Source organism: Rhinolophus hipposideros (assembly GCF_964194185.1).
Source record: "Rhinolophus hipposideros genome assembly, chromosome: 15".
Lineage (NCBI taxonomy): Eukaryota > Metazoa > Chordata > Mammalia > Chiroptera > Rhinolophidae > Rhinolophus > Rhinolophus hipposideros.
Window position 1 is genome coordinate 48,693,571 of NC_138061.1, and position 22,109 is coordinate 48,715,679.

General features: G+C 52.5%; 2 protein-coding genes across 3 annotated transcripts in view; one reads left to right on the forward strand and one right to left on the reverse strand.

Moving 5' to 3' along the window:
• The window catches only part of ADAMTS14 (ADAM metallopeptidase with thrombospondin type 1 motif 14), an 80,258-nt gene extending 76,816 nt beyond the window's left edge, over positions 1-3,442 (forward strand). For both annotated transcript variants that reach the window (XM_081074214.1, XM_081074215.1), the window contains exon 22: positions 1,351-3,442. In XM_081074214.1, the coding sequence (XP_080930340.1) occupies positions 1,351-1,847 (497 nt within the window). In that variant the 3' untranslated portion in view covers positions 1,848-3,442. The remainder of the gene's footprint in view (positions 1-1,350) is intronic.
• A 5,515-nt stretch (positions 3,443-8,957) lies between these two features.
• On the reverse strand, positions 8,958-21,704 carry TBATA (thymus, brain and testes associated; the record flags this gene model as incomplete). The annotated part of the gene is made up of 9 exons (XM_081074216.1): positions 8,958-9,904; positions 10,945-10,997; positions 12,579-12,723; positions 13,543-13,624; positions 15,524-15,700; positions 17,060-17,139; positions 18,136-18,291; positions 20,226-20,461; positions 21,658-21,704. 9 exons carry the CDS (start codon positions 21,702-21,704, stop codon positions 9,819-9,821), a joined length of 1,062 nt encoding a protein of 353 aa, XP_080930342.1. The 3' UTR covers positions 8,958-9,818.
• Positions 21,705-22,109: the final 405 nt, after the last annotated feature.

Genomic DNA, 22,109 nt, shown 5'->3' on the forward strand with positions numbered 1-22,109 from the left:
CTATGTGCCCTTTCTAGATTCCCTCTGTCGTTCCCTTGCTCACCTTCCCAAGGACCAGGGTCTGACAAGATGCGTAGCAGAAAGATCGCAGGCTCTGATTTCTAATTAGAGGACCAATTAATTGGCTTTGTGAACTTGTGCAAATCCTTGAACCTCTGAGCTCAGCGCCCTCATCTGTAAAATAAAGGGATGTAACTAGATGTCCTCAGAGCATTTTCTGGCTCTAACTGTGCGGCTTCTCTGCTCCGGTGCTGAGGTTCAGGCTATACAAGTAACCCTTCCCTTTTCCTCCCAGGAGTAGAGTGGCGTTCTGATTCTGGTCCTAGGATTCTGGCGCCATCTAGAGGCCACAAAGCTCCGGCCTTCATGTTCTGTCTGGAGAGACCTACGTGGGGTTAGCACAGAAACACAAAAACATTTTTAGATGACAGTTTAACCAAAGCAGACAACTCGTATAGTGAGCACCCCTCTGGGCCAGGAACTTTATCACTGTTATTTATAATGTTGTTATTCATTGGTAAATGTCAGCATTATCCCCATTTTACAGGTGAAGAAACTGACTGAGGGCTGGGGAGATTGACATGCCCACGGCCTCACGTTTAAGTGGGAGAGCCTTGATTGTAACCTAGATCTGATTGGTTCCAAATTTATTGGTGGAGGGCTGAGTGTTCCAAATGTGTGCAGCCTGTGGCAGGATGTTTGATCTGCTTGTCACAAGTGTGACTTACCTGGACATTTGCCTGGCCCTGACGGTAGTGGGTCAGACTGCTTTGGGTTGATTGGGAGCAGGTGAGGGTTCTTAAACTCTGCTGCAGCTCGGCATCACCCAGTACCCAGGCCACACCCAGTCTCCCTGGGTATAGGAGGTAGGCAGCTGCTGTTAGGCGACTACGTAAAGCTCCCTAGGTGATTCCAGTTGGCAGCCCAGTCTGAAGACTAATGAGTGGAGCCATGGTTCTCAGGGTTTCCCAGCCATTGGCATCGCCTCGAAGGTCTTGTTAGAACACAGGGCTGGGGCCCATGCTAGAGATTCTGATCCAGGAGGTCTGCATGGGGCCTGAGAATTGGCATTTCCAAAAAGCTTCAGGTGGTGCCGCTGCTGCTCTGTGAGGACGCTGCTTCATGAGTCACTGCTCTGGGGGATTTTCATCCCTCTTCCACATAAAAACAGCTGTTACTTCGTCCTGTCTCTCCTGTCAGGCAACCCTGTGTCTCCCTCTGGGAAAAAGCTTTACAGGGAGTTCAGCCAGGGCAGGAGACGAAGGGCCTGCCACTGGTTGGCTGCGTGGGAGGTGGGGGCTGTGTCCTGGTGGCACCCTCCCAGCATCGGCCCTTATGCTGTGTGTGCAGCCGAGCCCTGCGTGGGGGACAGGTCCATCTTCTGCCAGATGGAAGTGCTTGACCGCTACTGCTCCATCCCCGGCTACCACCGGCTGTGCTGTGAGTCCTGCACCAAGAAGTCCTCAGGCCCCGACGCCAGCCCGGACCCCCGTCTGGCCTCACCGTCACCCTTCTCTACTCCTGGGAGCCCCTTACCAGGCTCCAAGGCCCCCAAAGGTGCTGTTGAACCCACTGTGGGGCCAATGGGCTCAACCAACCACCCCCATGGCCGACCCATACAGCTCCCAGGACCTCTGGGCTCCCGCCCCCCAGTGACCCAGCGCCGCTTTGCTCCCCAGAAACTCAGCCCTGGAGCAGTCCAGAGCACTTCTGCTGGCACCACCCAGTGGCTGCCTTGGGGCTGGACCACTGGTGCACCTATGCCGGCCTCGGAGGGTAAAGGGCAGCTCAGGGAAGACCTGCAACATTCAGGCAGCAGCCTTCCTGCCACCTCCCCGGTGACATGAGCCCCACCTTGCCAATCCCGCCAGTCAAGTTTACACTCTGTGCGCCCCAAGACCCCCAGCTCAGAGGACACACTGTGGGGCAGGAGCAAGCACAGACTTCCTTTTAAATTACTTGCCTTCTTGTTGTTCTAGTTTGGGGCTGTGATACTTTTCACCCGTGAAGTGGGTGTGCGAGGAAGAAAATGATCAGGGAAAGCCTTAACCCAAGATACCTCAGCAAGCAGCCCAGGAGACCGAGCTGAACCTCTCAGGGCTCCTGTCTGTCTACCCTGCTAGGACTGAGGGCCAGCTAACAACCCCTGCTCACAGCCAGAGTCCCACACTAGGTCTGTCTGGCTGTCTGCCTTCACCAGAACTTATGGGATCCCTGTGGAGGCCTTGTCTACCTGGCTCCTCTGCCCAGAGAGGTGAAGCAGAGCCAGGGAAAGTGAGGGGGGTGCCTACAGAGTGTCCGAGAGGAAGGGAGCTAGGGGGAAGTGTGGGCCTGAGGTTTCAGCCGCAGGGCAGAGGTGAGTAGGAGGCAAGTTCACCTCAGGCCCAGCTCTTCGTAGTGAGAGTTCCATGCAGCTCTGCCAGCCAAGGCCAAGGAGCAGAGTGCAGCTTGTTTCCACTGGCTGGAGGGCCATGTGGGTAGCCACCTCGGCCCCTGCAGACAGCACTTGCTGTTACTTCTGGGGCCTTCAGTTTACACATGGGCCTCCCAGCTTCACCCCAGCCCATCTAAGAAGCGAGCTCTGGACACTCTAGGACATGTATTCTCCTCATCCAGGGGTTTCCCAACTGGTGCTAGAGCCCTAGCTGGACCAGAAATGGCAACTTTGTCATCCCTCGGGGGCAGGAAAGGAAACAGCCTGGAAGGGGGCTTTGTTAGCCACAGGAGACGTGAGTTCTCAGGTTGTACCCTGTCACTCATTGCCCTCCACCAAAGACCATTCCTGCTGGAGTCAGGGGTCTTCTTTCCACACGTGACTTGAGTTGGGCCAGAGGTCTGTGGTGCTGATGGTGGTGGTGGGGGTGGGGGTGTTCGGGCCCAAGGGCTGAGGACCAGAGTCCATATATAGTCAGGTTCTGGAGATGACAATGGCCCCCTAGGACAGGATGTGAGCCTCTGCCCCATTCTGGGGTGGGGAGGAGACAGGGACTCACTGCGCTGTGGGTTTCCTCCTCGTTAGCTCCAAGGGCCGGGAATTTCCTTAGACCCTCTGGCTCTCTGGAAGCCGTCTGAGTCCCCAAGATCCCTCCCAGGGCTCCTTGCTCCCAGTCGTGCAGAGGGTCTCCCAGAGTCCTCAGCAGGTGACATAGATGCTTGCCAGTTCTTCCTTCCCGGGGGCCAGGGGCTGTTCTGAGCCAGGCTAGAGGAACAGGAGCAGTGGGCCAGCCTGCACACACCTGGAGAAGAGAGCCCTGGATGGGGCTCCCCGGTGCCCTCTCCACCTGCTGCCCACCCCTCCCTGGATGCTGGGGCCCACACTGAATCATTCCTGAGACCCAGCCTGCCTGTGTTAAGGGGTGGAAACTCTGTGCCTTTGAGATCCAGATCTTTAAATGTTTATGTATTTATTAACATTATCCTTGGTGCTTTGTTTGGGACCCCCAAATGTTGTGTTGTGTTTTTCTTTTCTATTTTAGAGGACAGGGACAATGAAGGCCGAGCTCTAAGGTGCTGGGCTGGGCTGTCACAAGATGATTGGGGGTGGGGAGTGGACGGGGAGAGGCTGGAACCACAAGAGGACTTGACCCTCAGTCTCCCTGCCTTCGCTGCACTGGTTGTAGGGCTCCTCTGAGCAGCATCTCAGGGTGGAGAGGTAAGGACAGGGCTGGGAGGGCTGGGGGCTCTCACTCAGGCTTCACCACCAAGTAGCTGTGTGGCTTTGGGGCCTTGGGCAAGTCACCATCCAGAATTTGGTGCAAAGGTTGGAAGTGCCTGGGATATGGTTTTTGGGTCTGCGTAGCAAAGAACCGTTCTTATTAGCAAAGCTGTTTGAACATGCAAGGGGTAACTTCCTTGGAAGGTGGTGAGCTCTCCTTCCCTGGAAATGTCTGAATGGAACGTGGATGCGGGACAGGCGGTGGAAGGAACGTGATGTTTCTTACTGGGCAGGGAGGGCTGACATGTGCTGTACAATTTAAAAACACGCATGCACACCTCACCCCTTGCTCTGTCAGCCATCACTAATCTATTACCGAGCGTATGAGTTAGTGTGTCACAGGACCCCCTCTAACATTTGTGGGGCTCAGGACAAGGGCACAGAGGACCCTTCCAGGGACCTCACATGGATGTGAGGGCAATCTAGTCCTTGAATCCAAGCTCCATTTACATTCCTCTACAAACAGCTTCCTCTTGGGAACTACCCCTTTTAAACACCTACCACTTAGGCCTAAAGGTGCACACACAGTAATCCAGTCACACCTTACGGGGACTAACTGAGGGAGATGCTAGCCCTCAGGAGTAAGCAGGCAGGAAATTCTGTGGACCCAGGTACTTGGAGTGTGGTCTGGAAAGACGGGTATGGTGGGCCCCACAATGCAGTGCAGTCCTTGCCAGGGTGGGTCATATGGGCAGAATGCGACCTCTAAGAGCCCCAGCACACCGGCTATAACGGCAGTCCTGGCACATTGCTTGGGGCAGGGATAACACATGAAAACACATGCCATGGCTCCCATCCCCCCTGCCCTGGCAACAATATAAGGATATTTTTGCATCCTGAAACCTGTCAGCTACATCTTCATTTCTAATGGCACGTAGTATACATTGTATGGCTAGAGGATCATTTATTTTACCAAATCCCCTCGTACTATAAATTCAGCATGTTTCTAAAATTTGACATCATAAACAAGGATGTAAGGCAAATCTTTTCATGCTTACCTAATTTTTCTTAGGAGACCTTTTCAGAAGTCAGAGTGAAAAATATACCAAAACCACATTTTGAAGGCACTTGATACATATTCCCCAATGGCCTTTCACAAAAGCTGTTCAGACTTTAGTCTCTGCAGTGGTGTGATAGTATTACAGGTCAAATATTAAAAACTTGGGTTTTCATCTTCTCTCAAAACTCTTACAGAAGAAGTCTTGGGCATCCAAACAGACACTACCAGAACTTTTTGAATTTGTTGTCTGTATGGCAAGAATTAGCCTTCTTAATGATGTCCACCAAAGCCTCAGACATTCCAAGGGACTTCTAAATCATCTCAGTTGGTCACCCTTCCAACATGGTCAGCAGGGTGTTGGGGGATGGAGCACTGGTCTGGGAGGTGGGAGACCCAGTTTCTGGCCCAACTTTGCCCGTCTGTCTTCATGTCTGATGATTAGTGCCTCACCTTACCTGTCACCTGCAAGATAGGGAAAACCACCTCTGGCCTGATCCTTTTGTGGAGGGGGTAGGGAGGCAGCACAGGCAGTTGGGAAGCTAGTAAGGGAGAGGGGTCATGAGACCCCTTTGTATTAGCCTGTCCCTTGTAAAAAAGTGGTCAAGAAAGTAGGTGTGGTAATAGTAATGTGGCTTTCATTCTAGATTAATTTCTGGAAATGGGTGCTTGAGTGTAAGAGAATATATTGCTGACCTTTATCGATCACATATTATGTGTCAGGCACTGTGTTATGCCCTTCACCTAATATCTCACTAAATCCTTACACCACCCCTTGGAGTTGGTTCTATTATTATCCCCATTTCACAGAGAAACGGAGGCTCAGAGAGATTGAGTCACTTGCCTGAGGTCACACAGCTAGCAAAGGGCAGAGACAGTCTCTAGGCAGCTAAGGGGAGATTATGCAGTTGACAAAACACATACCGTATTTCCCCAAAAATAAGACCTAGCCAGACAATCAGCACTAATGCATCTTTTGGAGCAAAAATTAATAAAAGACTCGGTATTAAATTAAATTATATTAAATAAGACCGGGTCTTATATTAATTTTTGCTCCAAAAGATGCATTAGAGCTGATTGTCTGGTTAGGTCTTATTTTCGGGGAAACACGGTACCTAGAATTCTGTATATAGGACAGCCTCTGTTATCTAGTAAGTGACAGTGTTTGTAAAAAGAAAAGTGCTTGAAGTTCTAATATTGAAGTAAGAGCCCAGGTAATCCACTGACTGATTAAATCTAATCTCTAGCTGGGAACAGTTATCATACAAAAGCAGAAGCCAAAGCTCAGAGTAATGAAGTCACCGCAGAAGGTCACACAGGGAGTGGCCAAGCCTGGTTCTAAAGCCACACGTCTATCCGTTTACTCCGCCAAGTAACTTCAGATTAGACTGTGGTCAGGACACAATAGTCCTGGCTACTAGATAAAACTGTCAATCAACACCTTTTACAGTGAAAGGAACTGGATCTCCCACTGCTAACTTTCTGTCATTTGGAATGCAATAAAATGTACCTCACACAGAACTGTCTCTGATCCATGACTGTGAACAAAACCTTCCCCTCTCGAGGGCTCAGCTTCTGTTAAATAGGCGACTGAGCTAACTGCTCATCGGGCAGTTGTTCCACCCAAGAGCTCAGTCAGATCATCTCCGGGCCTTGAGGCCATTGTCACCTGGATGCAGAGCTTAAGGGGCTTGGGAGCTAGAGAGCTGAGGGAGGGACGTGGGCAAGCTAGGCATGCCACAAATGGACAGCGTGTGTCTGTCCAGAGTCGGGCTCTGAGACTCCAAGCAAATCTTGTAAATGAAGGCGGAGACTATGGTGAATGCAAGCTTATGCCGGGCAGCACAGGATCCAGTGTTTCCAAAGCTTCTGATATTTCAAAAGAAACCTGAAATCCTGAATTTTATATGTTAACAAAAATAACTACTGCAAAGCTCAAATGAAATGTATCAAGGATCTGGGTTTTGTCCTCTGGCCGCATGCCATGTCTAGTCTGCTGAGCTGGACCAAAGTGGGATGGTCGGGACCCTCCCAGAGCTGCCAGCACAAGCATCTTTTCTTGGAGCGCCTTCTCTCCTCCTCCTTCCCCTTTATCTTCAAGTCTGGGATGTGCAGTTCCAGGTCGGGTTACTTTAAACGGCGAGGACCCTGCAAGGAGAGCCCTCCATTTGCCCTGGCTAGACAAGTTTTGAGGGGGCACTGTCAGGAGCTCTAGAAAGAGAGGCCAGGAGAGGGTACTGGCCTGGGAGCCAGGGGAACTGAGTTCTGGCTGTGTGACTGAGGGGAGTCACCTCTCCCTGGGTGTCTCAATCTCTTTTTGACTTCTCCACGATGCTTAGGGAAAGTGTGCGATGCTGATTAAGTGCGTGGGGTGCCCCTTACTAGCTCTAACAAGTTAACCTTTTTCGGCCTCAGTTTCTTCACCTAAATGGAATATGTACGAAATGCTAATTATGGTGCCTACGACATCAAAAGCCTTTAACCAATGTTAGTGATTTTTATTTTGGGAAGCCCACCTGTTCTATAGTTTGAACGTAGACTTGCAGATTATCCAAGTAGGGAGAAGGGGTCTGAATGACCCAAAGAGAGAAGGCACTTGCCCAGGGACAGATAGCTCACTGGGGGCAGGGCCAAGTGCCACCATGGCTATTCCCTGGCAGGGATTGGGGAGAGACCGTGGGATGTGTACACTGATCATTGGCCCTTCACCCAAGTGCTGTCTATGATTGGGACTGGATGATCGCCCACCTTCCTGCATGCGCAGCCATGTTTGGGGGCCCACCCCTGTCTTAGAAGAGGTGGGCAGATCCAGGAGAGCTGCTAATAGGCACTATTTTTTCACCTTTCCCGCTGGCTGGAAGAAAGCATCAAAGGAATCACTGCCCTGGATTAATTATCTCTGATGGCAAAAAAAAAAAGCTGAGCTGAATGGGAAAAATAGAGCAGAGCTACATTAATTTCATACCAGCTCTTAAAGACTAAACAGCCAAAGACCACAGAGAATAAGCCTTGATTTCTAACAAAATTATTTATTGACTTGGTGCAGTGAGGAGGCATAGAATGCTGGTGGATCGGGGTGGGGGGGTGACTTTTCTAAGGTTTGGGTTCCTAATGAAGGGTTCTGGAAGGGCCCAAGGGAAGCAGGGGTCAGTCTGGATTGGCAACTGTTTCTGAGACAGGATTAGGGGAAGTGGGAATAAAGAAGAGATCAGGTGCTGTCAGGAGGCGAGGATGGCTTAGCTATTGGACATCCTGAGGAATAAACCAAAAGCAACATGGCTTTGGGGGTCTCATTGGTAAGAAAGCAACTGTCACTCAAAGAGGGGGTGATTATGGCATTTTATAACTGTTGGAGGACCTGGGGATAAACAGCATATCCTGTTAACTTTGCAGCTGTCTTTGCCTGTGTCTGTCCCCCAGCCAGATGAATGGCAGGGCTGCATATGATTTTTTCAATCTGGGTTGATTTTCATGCTTTTATCCTGTTCAGGTTTTTACTCCTTCACAACCAAGTCAACAAAAATTAAAACACAATTATTACCACAGCATCTTTGTTGTTATTTTTATTTCCTTTTGCATACGGCAATGGCCCAAAGGAAATAAAAAGAGCAAGGAATTGGTCACTAATCTAGAAACCTGGAAAGGTTCGGGAACATTCACCTAGACATGCAACAATTTAGGCCAAACTGAATGAAGGCTCCAGGGATGAACACGGGCTTTGTTCCCCGAAAGTGGTACAATGACAGAAGTTGGGCAAAGAGAAGTCTAAAAACCTCCCAGGTTTCCCACAATCTATTGGGAAAGGGATTGTGGGTTTGGAGGTACCCAAATGCGCACTATAACACCTGGTATTTATCTCCCATTAGGGATAAAGAGCATCTCAGATGGAGATGGAAGAACTGCAATATGCACTTCGCTACCTGGGAGCTGTCCCCCTGCCCACGGACAATAGAGTATAGTGGGGATTCTAGAACCAGTCATGTGGGGTTTGGATCCGGGCTCTGCCACTTATTATGTGGCTTTGGACAAGTTATTTCACCTTTCTGAGCCTGTTTATTGATTTATAAAATGGGAGTGATAATATTAATACTTTACTTCATAGAACTTTTGGGAGACTCAAATATATACCACATAAAAAGCATGTAGAAAAATTCACAATGTATGAAGAATAGAGTGAAGAAATAAAATGGAGACATTATAGTCAAACTGCTAAATTATTAAAATTAAGTAGTCTGAGGCATGAGGAAATGATTATTCTTGTTTTAATTGACTCTGAGAATTTGAACTTTCTAGTCCTGTGTCAACACTTGGATACCCATGAGTGCATTGTGTGTTAATGCCTGAACATACATCAAGCCTTTAGTTAACCATCTGAGTGACCTCAAAAGAAAATGTTCCATTGTCTAGACCACCGGACATCTGGAGAACACCATCTTGGACCAATCCAGAGGCTAAGAATGAAGAACTGAATGTGCTTCTTACTATAAGAACCTTCAGCTTTTCTTTCTCCTTGGGAGTATTCTGGGCATTGATTAGTTGTGTTTCCACTTCGCAAACCCTAAGACCCTTGAGTAAATCTTTGTCATTTATTTCTAGCCAAAGCTTCCTGACGCTCTTGAGCCAATTAATAATGTTCATCATTAGCTGTTACCCTGCCTCGGTGCCTGGTAAAAATTCAATAATTGGTATCCATGATTATTTTAAGGAGAACTGTGAGTTCCTGACCTCTGTCCTAACCTACCCAGAGCCCCGTGTGCCTTGGCTCAAGGAGGGGCAGAGCCCTTTCTCAGGCCACCCCAACCACCATCTGCCCTTCAGTTCCCTGGATCATAAAAGAACCAGGTAAGCTCCAAGTGGGTGGTGACACGGAGGTGTGCTGCGAGGGAGTGCGGATGGTTTGGTGCAGCTCATCCCGTCCAGCAATAAACAACCCAGACACGAGTGCTGTTGACAGGAGAGTGGAACTGTCCTCTTAACGGGAAGGCGGCATTTTAATAGATTCTCTGTGATAGGAAAGTACGTATTGCTGTTGAGGTGGTAGCGACGGAAACAAGCCTGAGCTCCGGGCAGGCTCTCGAGCAAGGTGGGCAGAGTGGCGCTGACGCCTCAGCACTCTGCCTTTGGCTCTGGCACTTTCTCTTCTGTGTTCTGGCTTGAATGCATCCGGAGGACTTGTGCCTTTCCAATGTGCTCTGGGAGGAGGGGACACACAGCAGGCAGGAGAGGGTGAGGAGGGGCCAGGCCGCTACCTGGGAGCTGCCCAGGAGACCTGGGTGAACCCTCTCCCTGAAAGGCCCCAGGTGTACGTGCAAGAGCGGAGGGAGCTGTGTGAGAGCCTGAGTCAACCCAGCTTCTGCGCTGGGTTCTGGTGACTGGGAGGGGCTGACTCCCTTCTCTGAGCCCCTCCACCACCCTCTTTCTACATCCAAGTAACAAATATCTATGAAGTGCCTACTCTATGGAAACACTCCGCCGGCCACTCAGGACCCTTTACCGTCTAGCGGGGAGAGAATAGTGTACATGGCAGATTCCTGTCTTCCTCTCTCCCCTCCAACTCCCCCCTTTCCCCCTGCCCTGGTCTAAGGCACAGGGGTGACTGTGGCAGCATCCTCCCTCATCTCCCTCGTCCCCTCTGCCCCCCAAGAGTCCATTCTCCACACAGCAGCCAGAGGGCTCCTGGCACACCCTGCTTATAACCCTCCAGGGCACCCCCATGCACTCTGCATGAAGCCACACACCTGGCCTTCCTGACAGGCCAGCCTTGTCCACCTGTCTCATCTCATTTTTTAACAATGTCCCAACCCACAGGCCCAGGTAATCCTGGCCTGCCTCCTCTTTCACCCACAGGCCGGTGGGAGCCTGCGTCGTGCTGCACGTTTCCTGTCATTCAGCTCAAGGAGTCCTCTCCCCTCCTTGCCAGTTCTTCTGTCTGTTACATCACTCTGCTTTATTTTCCTTACAGCATCCATCCTCCTCAGATGTTTTTATCTGTTGTCTGCACTCCTCCTCCCTAGCACGCAAGCTCCATGACAGCAGGAACTTGTTGGAATTCTTCCCCAGTGATTCCCCACAGCCTGGCACATAGGTGCTAAATAAATTTTTGTTGAACGATTGAATGAGCGAATGGATGAGTGGATGACATGAGCAACTTCCTTGGGCAGAGACCCATCTCCAAGGAGCCTGAATCCCCCGAGGAATCCAGCCCTCAGTGACCTGCTCCATGGAATCTTACCTGGTTGTTCGCTTTTCGGTAGGGGTGATGTCTTTGTTTTCTTCAGGGATTGGCTGTAAGTAACACAGAGGAGAGAAGGTTCAGGAAGGTCAGGCTGGAGCTCACCACAGCAGAGCAGCAAGGTGGGCAGGGAGATGAGGAAGGTGCTCCAGGAAGAGAGAGAGGGAGAGGCAGGAGCCGACCCTCCTGGAGAACCAGCGAGCATCTGTCCACAGCTGGCACCACGCCAAGCAAGACCTCAACAACTGTGACTCCATTGCCTGCTGTGGCCACAGGGAACCCAGGCCCTCCTGTCCCGGGAGCTGTAAGGAAGGTGACTACACCGGCCTGCCCCTAGCCATTCTCTTGGCCTCCTGCTTCCTCTCAGGCCGGAAACCTTCCCCTGTGATCCGGGAGGACAAGAACCCTGCTTCCGTAATGAATTACGGGCATGAGCAATGCTCTTACATGATCTTGTATTGGCTTCACACGTCAGCAAGCCTTTTTATGCACCAGAGGTAAATTTTTCCTGCCTACGGCTCTGGGAGAGGAGCTTTTGAGAGGTAACACTGAGGCTCACAAATGGGAGGAGGCTTGACCAAGGTCACAGTGAAGCGTGCCCTCCTCCTGTGCCCCCTCTGGCCTTCCGAAGTGGAAAAACAAACAAAAAAACAAATATAGGGCCAGAGCACACACCCACGCCTGCAACAAATCTAAGCAAGCACAAGCACCCTGCCCCCTTCCCACCGAGCCCACCAAGCTCCAACCGCCCCAAAACTTAAAATCCCCTAAAGTGTGCACATTCCTGACTTCCATTCATGACACTCCCCAACCCTCTCCTTTGCTCATTCAAATCCTATCCTCCCCAGCAGTGTTCCCCAAGCTCTATCAGAAATACTTGTGTGATCTCCTCTGTGCCTCCCCCACCCACCCCACCCCACCTACTGTGATAGACTCTCATGGAATTGGCACTTTTCACAAGCTCCCTGTGAATCTGAGCACCACTGGGCGTATAAATCAGGCCCAAGTCTGATCCCAGCTCTTCTGCTGACCAGCCAGGTGACTTTGGGTCATTCAACTGTTTCTGAGCCTCAGTTTTCTCATCGGTAAGATGGAGGTAATCTGTGGATGGTTGTATGGACTTGAAATATGCAAAGCATCCCGAAGTATCAAGCAGACCTAGTGGGCGCTCATTACTGCAGGGTCCAGTGTTGGCTGTAAGGCCCTACTCACCTGCTTCAGGAGGCGTCACCTCACCTTTCCTTTCCCCGATTTGGAAAGAATTTCTTTCTCTCTAGACACCAGGGCCCTTAATATTGGTATAAGGTATGGCGGCCTGCCTTGTGTTATCTCTTCTCTATGGTATTTGTGTCTTCCCAAACACCAAGAGCTCCTGGAGGGCGAGCTGTGGCTTCTCCAGCCCTGTCTTGCTACAGCTGACACAGGCCACCCCCTCAGGCAGAGTGCACCTTTGAGCAGCATGAATAGCACTGGAGGGTCCCAGGGGAGGGGCCAGGACAGGCTTAGTCAGCGCAGGCTCTGGCCAACAACGGGCTCCCTTCTCTGGACCCCAGTAATCTCATCTGGGAGGACAGGTGCTGAACACGAAGGAACCGTTCTGGGAACAGAGGGGCAGGGAGGGGTGCGAGGCTTACCTGTAGGGTGGCTGCTCCCTTTCTTGAGGTGGTTTTTGGACTTCCTGGAGCTGGTTCAAGAGTTGTTCTGTGGGGATGGAGACTAGAGCCTGGGGGAGAAGCTGATCCACTGCCGTCTGCAGGAGCCTCAGTGCCAAGTCTTTCTCTGTAAGCACAGCCATGGGGCAAGGCCCTCAGGGACATGACCCCAGCCCCCCGGATGGGACAGTCAGAAAGCAGGACCTCCAGCTCCTCGGCCAAATGCTGGCCCAGGGCACCTTTCTCTAACCATCTCACATTCTGCCCACAGGGCCCCACGGGGAGATCCCACTTCTCCCCTGGCCTGTGTGTGTGCAGTGAGCCCAGCCCTTCCATACCTCCCGCGTGTGGACCTTGTTCTTGGCCCACCTGCCCACCGTACCCCGAGGCCCTGTCTGGGAAACCTGTAGGAGACCCACCCCTTTTTTCTCCCCCTTCATTCTCTCCATCAGGAAACCTTCTCCACTCGGCTCTCTGGCTCTCAGCACTCCTCGCCCTCCCACTTAGACATACCCTCCACCCACTGGCCCAGTGTGTACATGTATGTCCATTCATGTGTTCATGTGCATATACCTGTGTGCTATGAGTGCGTGTTTGCATCTGTGTGTGACTGTGTGTGTGCGTTTCCCACAGTAGTGAGTGAGGGGCTGTGTCTGCTGAGGCTGCTCTTTGGACTTCTCCCTCCCAGGTGCTGAGACCTGTGGTTAGCCTGGAAGAGGGGTCCCCTCTGAGGAATGGGGTCGTGGAATCCGGCTGAGGACTAGGAAGAGGGAGCAGTGACGTCATCCAGCTGGAAAAGGTTAGTTTGGGGGCTCCAAAAGGAGAAGAGGCCTAAGAAGAAAGCCCTGGGTGGGAGCCAAATGGCATCTGCGTACTGCACAGCCAGAGGACAGGGCCCTCGGCGGCCTCCACTCAGAGGACGATCTGAGCAGGGGCTGTGTCTCACCCTTTGGGGAAGCGTAGAGTAGCCAGAACTGGATAGTGCTCAAGGAGTCTGTTTGCAGGATCTGACAGAGGAGCTCCAAGACCTGTGGGCAGGAGGACAGGCCTGGGTCAGTGCGCTGGACGGCACGTTCCAGCCAGCAGCACAGGTGCCTGCCCCCCAATGGGGACTCCCAGCGCCACGTGCTTGGCTCAACTGGTCCCCACAATGGTCCCTGGCTTCTCTCTGTGTGGGACTTGGCATAGTACTTGTAGAGGGCTTTCTCTCCCAGTGGCCTTGGAAGAAGATGCTTAACCTCCTCACTGGACAGCTGAGGAAGAGGAGGCCTGGAGAGAGCAGAACACCTGGCAGGGAGATTGCAGCAGAACTAACCCTCAGAATCGATATGTGGACCCCTCATCCCCGAGCTCTGCCTGGGCTTGTTGTACCCCAAAGTCCCTCACTGGGAAGGAAAGTCAAAGCTGGCCAGTCCCGAATACCCAAGTCCTTGGTGTGGGGATTTCAGGGACACCGTGGGCCTCCCCACCCTAAAGTTCCCAAGTTCAGAGTCTGGAGACATTAAGCAAAGAAGCTGAATGACCCCAGTGGGCCGCCTGAGGGCCGGGGCTGGCAGGTTCTGCAAACCCCTCAGCGCGGGGCTCCTTCCCACCGAGCAGCGTGACTGCTGTGCTTCCAGCTGCTTCCTCAGCCTCTGCTATGGCTGCTTCAAGGCCCTTTCCCCCCCGCGCTCTCCAGTCAAGAATCGTTGGGAAAAGATCCGGCTCTGTCTTGGATGGGCTATGGGGCATCCCTAGGCCAGGGTGCCGACGGTGGCGGTGGCTATGGTTGGCTGGAGCTGGAGCCCTTGATGGGAGGTGGAGCACCTGGTGTCCTAGGAAAGGGGGAGGCCCTCTTTCAGGAGACCCCACTTGAATCTGTGGAGATCAGAGGGCATCTGGGCCCAGCCTCTCCCCAGGCCTTTGCCTGCTAGGGCGCTCAGCGTTGCCCCCAGGTACCCACTCATTGTGGTGACCCCACCCCTGCTCTGCCCTGGGGTCCTCCATTCCCTAAATCCAACTTACCTGCCCTGTGCCCCCTCCCCACGGAACCCGAGAACCTACTTCCAGGCAAGGCGAGGCCGCCCTATGGTGAAGAAAGTACTGTGGTCTAGTCCCAGCGGTGCTGCTCCCTCTCGGGGCCTGGGCCACAGGATGGCACCTGGCAGGGTGTCAGCCTAGCCCATCTGTGGAATGGGGATCCTGGGCTCTGTCTGCTCTATTCACTTGACTGGACTGTTGTAAGGCTCCAAAGGGACTGCATGCTTGAAAGTACTGGTCACAGGGAAAGTGTCAAGATGCTGGCTCGTTGTCTGGCCTTTCCTGGAGAACATATGTGCATTTTAACAGGGATTTGCAATGCCTTAACCCACTGGAATGAGTCATGGACCCATCCCAGGCCTTGAGGAAACTTGAACATGGAGGAGGTGGGCTTTGTGCTTTTTTGTAGCCCAGACCAGACCCCTCTCAGAGTGTGGGGAGACCAGGCTGGAACCAGCCTTGTAGGCTGCAAGGTGCAGCATACTCATGTGTGGTCTGAGGACACGCTAGGCAGACCTGCGTCTCGCTGCTTTTCATTCCACCACGGGAGCTCCCTTCATTGATTCACCAAGGGCCACAGCTGGAACAGACCTTCGTGACAATGTGTTCACGTTCCCAGTTTGGCTAGATGATGGAACGAGAGCCCCAAGAAGGGAAAGGACTTAATAGAGAGGGAAAGGCTTACACACAAACCTGGAGGAAGCAGGGGATAGAATTCAGGCTCCTGACTCCCAGGTCTGGGGTTTGCAAGTCTTACAGTCTTAGATGCCAGTGTACGTGGGAGAGGCCGCACTGTACAGCACTTTGTGAGAGTCACGGTTGGGATTGCTGCGAGCCTGGGAGCAGTATCTCCCTGTGTCTGCCCCCACCTCTGTAGGCTGCAGCCACCAGCCTTCCCGAGGTCTCACCAGCAGCTCCTGGTTCTGCAGAACGAAGGTCTGGACTCCTCCATCTCTGCCTGAAGGGTCGTTCCATCGGCTCCGGCGGGAGTTGTGACGGCCGAGCGCTCGGGTGGAAGCAGGGATGAGCCTCCCAGTCTCCGCCGAGTACTTTGCCCCCTGCTCCCGCTGAGGCTCCTCCTTCTGCTGAGAGAAAAGTGGCCAGAGATGCCAGGAAGGGAGAGAGAAGGGGGGAGAAGAGAGAGAGGGAGAGAGAGAGAGAGAGAGAGAGAGAGAGAGAGAGAGAGAGAGAGAGAGAGAGGAGGGAGAAGGCAGGGGGGAAGAGAAAGGGAGAGAGAAGAGGGGAGGGGAGGGGAAAGGAGAGGAGAGAAGGGGAGGGGAGAAGAGAGCAAGGCTGGGGCACACCTCCTGCCCTATGACTTCCTCTCCTGAAATACTAGCATCACAGCATGGCAGGGACCTGGGATGTCCACCAGGCCAGCCCCACCCTGTTCTGGACCCTTCTCCCCTCTCCCCAGTGCGGGCTCTTCCATTACATACAAAGCTCTTCCTCCTGGAACTTTGTTGAATGCTGGCCACCCCTGATGGTCCTCAGATGGTCCGTACTTCCTCCTGGACAGGCCCTCCCTGCTGCCCCTCCCCCCAGCCTGTCAGAGGTTTGAAAACAGTACCCTGTGCCAAGGCCCAACAGCTTACCTTCATTCTTAAGTCAGCTGCCCTCATGTCTGTCCCCCGTGCGTGGCATCCTTTCTTAACCCTGGGAAACCCTCCTAATCCAGGCCTGTGGGCACAAGCCCCTGCAACTCCCTTTAAGACTGGTAGTGTCTTTCTTCCCATTTTAAAGATAAGAAAACAGCCCCAGACACTTTAGCTGAGTTGCCTTGGTGCCACACAGAGTTAGCTGCAAAGCAGGGATGAGAACTCTGCTGCCCAATAAAAGGGCAGGACGGGACTTGGCCAAAAAGAACCAGGCCTGTCCTGGGACCACTTCCAACTATGTTCAAGCTGCCTCCCACTCTTCTTTGCTGGTTTGCCAGCAAATAATACCCATGAGGCCACCCCCCTCATGTTCAAACACCATCAGTTATTCTCCACTCCTTATGAGATGACTCTACTCTAAGTTCAGAAATGAGAACGAGCTGGTCTTGCCCACGTTCTAAGTTGGCCCCTTCCCACCTTCTCCCTCTCTGCTGCCCACTATGCCCTGAACTTCAGTCTTCTGCTCTCTAAAGATATCCTGCGTTTCCCAGCCTCTGAGCTTTTGTGCTGCCTGTCTCCACTAGATGCCTCCCCAGTCAACTTGTAAACTAGGAACCCTTCTTGGATTTCTCCACCTGGGTGGGTTCTCTGCTCCTCTGATCCCTCCCTGTGGCCCTGCCCCTTCGGTTGGTATCTGTTGGCCCCTCCTCCCCAGTGCCAACAGCAGCGCCTCTAGGAAGGCTTGCTCTTCTGCAGCTCAGGTTGAACTGACTTAGGCAGGATTTCCTTACAGAGGAATGGATCCATTTCATCTCTTCTCAGACAGCTCCTTTGTTCTGCACCTACCTCCTTGTTCTTCAGCTCATTCTCCTTGGTGTAGATGACCACCTGTGAAGCCAGGTCCTTCAGCTCCTTCTTCCAGGCCTCTGGGAGGAGAGCAGCAGATCCCACTAACTGATGTCTGGGCCCCTCCTCCTGGCCCTCCCTGTCGCACTAGGTGTTGGGAGAGCTGTGGGTAGAAGAGCCTCCTCTCCTCCCAGCCCTTCACTGGCATCTTAAAGGGAAAGGAGGAGGTGGCCCCCTTGGGAGCGGATTAAGAATCACACCACTGGTAGGTGTGGGGGGGCTAATGCTGACGTCCTAGCCTGTGGCTTTACTGAGAGACGCTGGGGAGACTTTGGCTATGTGTGCTCATACCTTTGCCTCTTCTAAGGAACTGAAGCCAGGACTGCGATTCACTGGATATGTGGTACCAGTTATTAAACTATTGAACTACTCCTGGAGAGGTTGGTAAAGAGCACTGAACAAGCCTTCCAAACCTCTTTGCCCTGCAGGCTGTCCCAGCCCCTCCTCCAGGACCCCCCCTAAGAAAAGGGTAAGGCCTGCCTGGCGGAGTAGAGGCTCCCAGAACACTGCTGCAGTGCTATCTATGTCGGATGGTTCTGATGGCCGGTGCCTGAACATACAAGTACTAAATATTTCCAGTATCATTCCTGTCTGTAGCTGTAAGTTATGTGACTGTTCCCCAAATCTACATGTCCTCTGCTTGTTATTATTCCCCAAACACCTCAAATCCAAGCAGGAGTACATTTCTGAGGACATGGGAGTTGGGGAATCGTGCAGATGCCCAGAGGAAAAAAGTTGGATACCCCACCGGATTCCACCAACCCACCATGTTTTCCCGAAAATGAGACCGGGTCTTGTATTAATTTTTGCTCCAAAAGACGCGTTAGGGCTTATGTTCAGGGGATGTCCTCCTGAAAAATCATGCTAGGGCTTATTTTCCGGTTAGGGCTTTTTTTTGGGGAAACACAGTAAGACCAAAGGCCTATTCCTTCTCAATAGGCCTTCCTGCCCAAGCGGGGAAGCCTTTGGAGAGAGATGTCACTCCATGGTAGAAGGTCTGTGGCCCAAGCACCCACCAGAAGAAAGCCGGGGGTCCCGATTGGACTGCGGGTCTCCGATGGGGACAGAGAGGGTGGGCATCCCCCTCAGACAGCCGGATAAGAGTGAGGCTTGAGGCAAGGTGGCCAGAGAGAACTCGTCCTTGACAACACAGACGGGCTTCCCGGTGAGATCTGTGAAGGGGTAGAAGCTGTGGGAAGGAGGGCCTGGGTGGACCGCAAGAGCTCCAGGAGGCCAGGAGGAGGCTGGTGGGCAGGGAGAGCACTAGCCCCGCTTCTGGTACCCACAGTCTATAGATCCTTCCCTCCCGGAGGGCCTCTGCCACCACCCAGTCTTTACCCTGTGGGCACTTACAATAGGCAGCAGAAAGACATGCTCAGGATCACACAGCCAGGTAGGCTTTCTAAGACCCTAATCCTGAGGTTTTCTGGCTTTCTGTGACAGAGCAATGATTGCAGGTGTGAGCATTTAGAGGGGAACCTGGGCTGCTGGCAATAAGCCATAGTGACAAGAGGGACCTGGGCTCAAACCACAGGGAATGAGATTTAGCTAGACCTCCTGGATGAAGCTTCTTGCGGTCTGTCAGCCTGTGCAGGGCTAAGGGCAGGGCAGCCTGCGGGTGGTGGCAGCCATTTTACACATGACGATGCTTCTGGCCTAAGGTGACATCATTAGATAGTTAGGCTTTAAGGGCTTAGCGTGGTTGCTCACTCTTCTTCCTAAAATACTTTCCTTGGGTGCCAGGACCCCTTTCTCTCCTGGTTCCTCCTCATTTGCCAACTGCTCCTCATTTCCTCTGCTGCTTTCTCCTCATCTCAACCTCTTAGCCTTGGGGTCCTTGGGACTCAGTCCCCAGGTTCTCGTCTCCTGTATCTACACGGTCTCCAGGTGAATCCCGTCCAGACACGCCACTTCAAACACCATCCCTACTTGCTTCACGCTCATTTTTGCCTCTTTCCCCTGAACTCTACACCCAACTGCGTCCTCTGCACCTCTGCCTGCATGTCTACAAGACATCTCACATTTTTATCTCCTGGGTCACAGACCAAACTCCTGACTCCTCCCCTACCCTGCACTGGCCACTGCTGCACGCTTCTCTGTCTCAGCCAAGGCAACTCCAGCTTCCCAGTTACTCAGGCCCAAAAGCTGGCAGTCAGCCTTGATTCCCGTCTTCCCCTCATACTCCTTTTTTAATCCCAAATCCTGTTGGCTTTACCTTCTGTATCTCTCTAGAGCAGGGCCACTCACTCTTCCACTGCTACCTCCCTGGTACAAGCCACCATCTAGACAGAGGCCAATAGATCACTTCTATCATTTCTTTGCTCTCAACTCTCCGATGGTTCCCAGCTGACTCAGTGAGGTGGCTTGCTGGTGACTGTAGTGCCCTCCAAGGTCCCCATGATCGGGGCCCCCATTGCCTCTCTGCTGCATCTCCTTTTTCCCCCTTCTTACTCTGCTCCAGCCACATTGGCCTGCTTGCTGTTTCTTCAGCAGAGCCAGGATGTTTGCCTCAGAGCCTTTGTATTTGCTGTTCCCTCTGCTGGGACATCCTCCCGACCCCCCTGATTGGTTCATGCCCTCTCTTCCTTAATGTCTTTGCTCAAATGTCATGCTCTTGGCCAGGTTTCCCCTTTATAACCTTGGGAGTTACTACACTCTGACACCTTATCTATTTCCTGGCCTTCCCCACCAGAGAGTCAGCTCCATGAGGGCAGGGACTGTCTTGTTCATCGCCCTGTTCTCAGGGTCTGAGCAAGTGTCTAAGCCATAAATAGTTCATAGTTAGTAACTATTTGATGGATGAAATGATCTGAGTTAGAGAATACAATGCATCTCTGAGGCAGAACATTTATCCCTTTCTCTGATTTAGAAGATGGGAGAATTGGCAAATGAGGGAAATCCTGTAGGGATATGCAGTCTGCTCTTGTAGCCTGTCCCTCATGTCTTGGCTTGGCCAAGTGCTTGCAAGTGGCCAAGCAGCTCTGTGACCTTGGCCAAATCCCCAACCTCTCTGGGCCTCAGACTGCAAACAAAGGCTGGATCCTCCCTTTCCAGTGTTCAAGACCTCCCCAACCTCCAGCCAGGCCCTGGCCGACCCCAGTCCTACCTTGGATGTGGGCCACGTGCTGGGGGTGGGGGTGGTGCCGGGAGAAGAAAGAGTGGTGGCTGAGGCGGCCAAAGCGGTAGGTGCCAGGGTTTGGGGCCTTGGAGGTCCTCAGTGCCTCTCTGATCACCTCGAAATCCACGATCCCTGGGACCATCAGTTCTTTCTGTGGCCCGTTGTCCTCGTGGCTTCTTGGCCTGTGCCCAGACTTCTTCTCAGGCTTCAGCTCAGCCCTTGGACTGAAGGAGAGGATCAAGGGGAAGCTAATGGAGCCTCCTAGCAACCATGCCCACCTGAGTTCAATGCTGATTACAGAGTCCATTCCTGAGATATTCTGAAATGTGGTTTCCAGGATTTCTCCACCACCCCTGACCGCCCCCCTTCAGTTTTCTCCCAGAAACTGTCTCTAAAAGCCAGAAAAAGAAACCATAGACCCACCTACTCATCCCAATACCCGAGTCGGAGCAAACACACATTATATACACCTCCAGGGCCAGAGGGCTGACCCCAGCAAGGGCCTCTCCCTCAGCTAAACAGTTGGCAGCCCAGGAGAAGCCATCTATGGGCTGTCACCCTCCCCCCATGCCATCAAGGGCAGGTTTGGCTTAGACTAAGCGTTGGGGCCAAAGCCGGCTTCCCAGGCCAGAACACATCAGCAAGTCCTTTCCCTGTGGGGCCCCCTCCCAGGAGATGCAGAGCTGATAGGGCAGCTCTCAGGGTTTGGACGCTGCGGGAAAGCTTCAAGCTCTCGCTTCGCTTCACTGGAAACAAGCTGTCTCAGGTTCCTGCACCCTTGCCCTCCTGTGAGGATGATGTGCCTCTGCCCTTGGAGGAAAATGTCGAGGTCGGTCCAGCAAGGATCCAAAGATGGGCTGCTCTCTGCCTGGTGCCTGGCGGGACCACGTGCCTGCTCGCTGTCTGCTTTCCCTTCTCCTGATGGCCCTGGCTGGAGGGAGTCCCTCTGGAGGAGTATAGATGGGCTCTGGATACGCTAAGAAAGGTGTTCTGCCCCAGGACTCTCTGAAGATTCTGCTGTTCAGGCCCCTGAGTTTTCTGTTCCATCCTTGATTCGTCTCTAAGGGATCTGAGACTTAAAGAAATAAAGCAAACTTTCTCTGAAAGTCCACGTTAGCTGGCCTCCTCTGACCCAACTGACAGAGGAAGTCACCCCCTGAAAACCCCTGGAACTTCTGTGTTCATGCTCCTGGCCCTTGCCCCTGTACCTTCTCCCCACCCAGGGAGGGGACCAGCCTGTGACCTCTGCTACCTCAGGCCTGGGAACCTATTGGGGGCCTGACTGATGGCGGTGCAAGTTGAGGAAGGACTGCTTTTATTGGACTTCCATTCTGTCGAGTTTCCCTGAAACCACCTTTGTCTTCCACCCTGCCCCTGCCCCCACCTCCTCCATCAGCAGGGTAGGCATTTGGGGCCTTACCTCATCTGTGGATGTCCAGTCAATTGGGTCCTCACCTCTGCAGCCATTGTAGGGCTTCTAACAGAATAAATACCAGTGTGCTTAAAGCTAGTGTTGAAATTGGATATCAGGACATTTTCATAGACTGGTGGTGGGAATATAAACTGGAACAGACATTTTTGGGGGAAAAGATTGGAAATATTTTGTAAAGTTGAACATTTGCCTGCCATTATCACCCAGCAGTTCCTCTTCCAGGTATATATACCCAAGAGCAACTCGTACAGATGTGCAGCTGAGGCTATTTGTAAGGATATTCAAATTGACATGGTTCAAATGAGCAAACACCTGGGGACGACCCAAATGCCCAGTGGCAGAAGAGTGGATAAACAAGTTCTAGAACATTCAGATAGTTGAACATTGTATCGCAATGAAAATCAATGACCCACAGCGACATGCAGCAACATGGGCACATT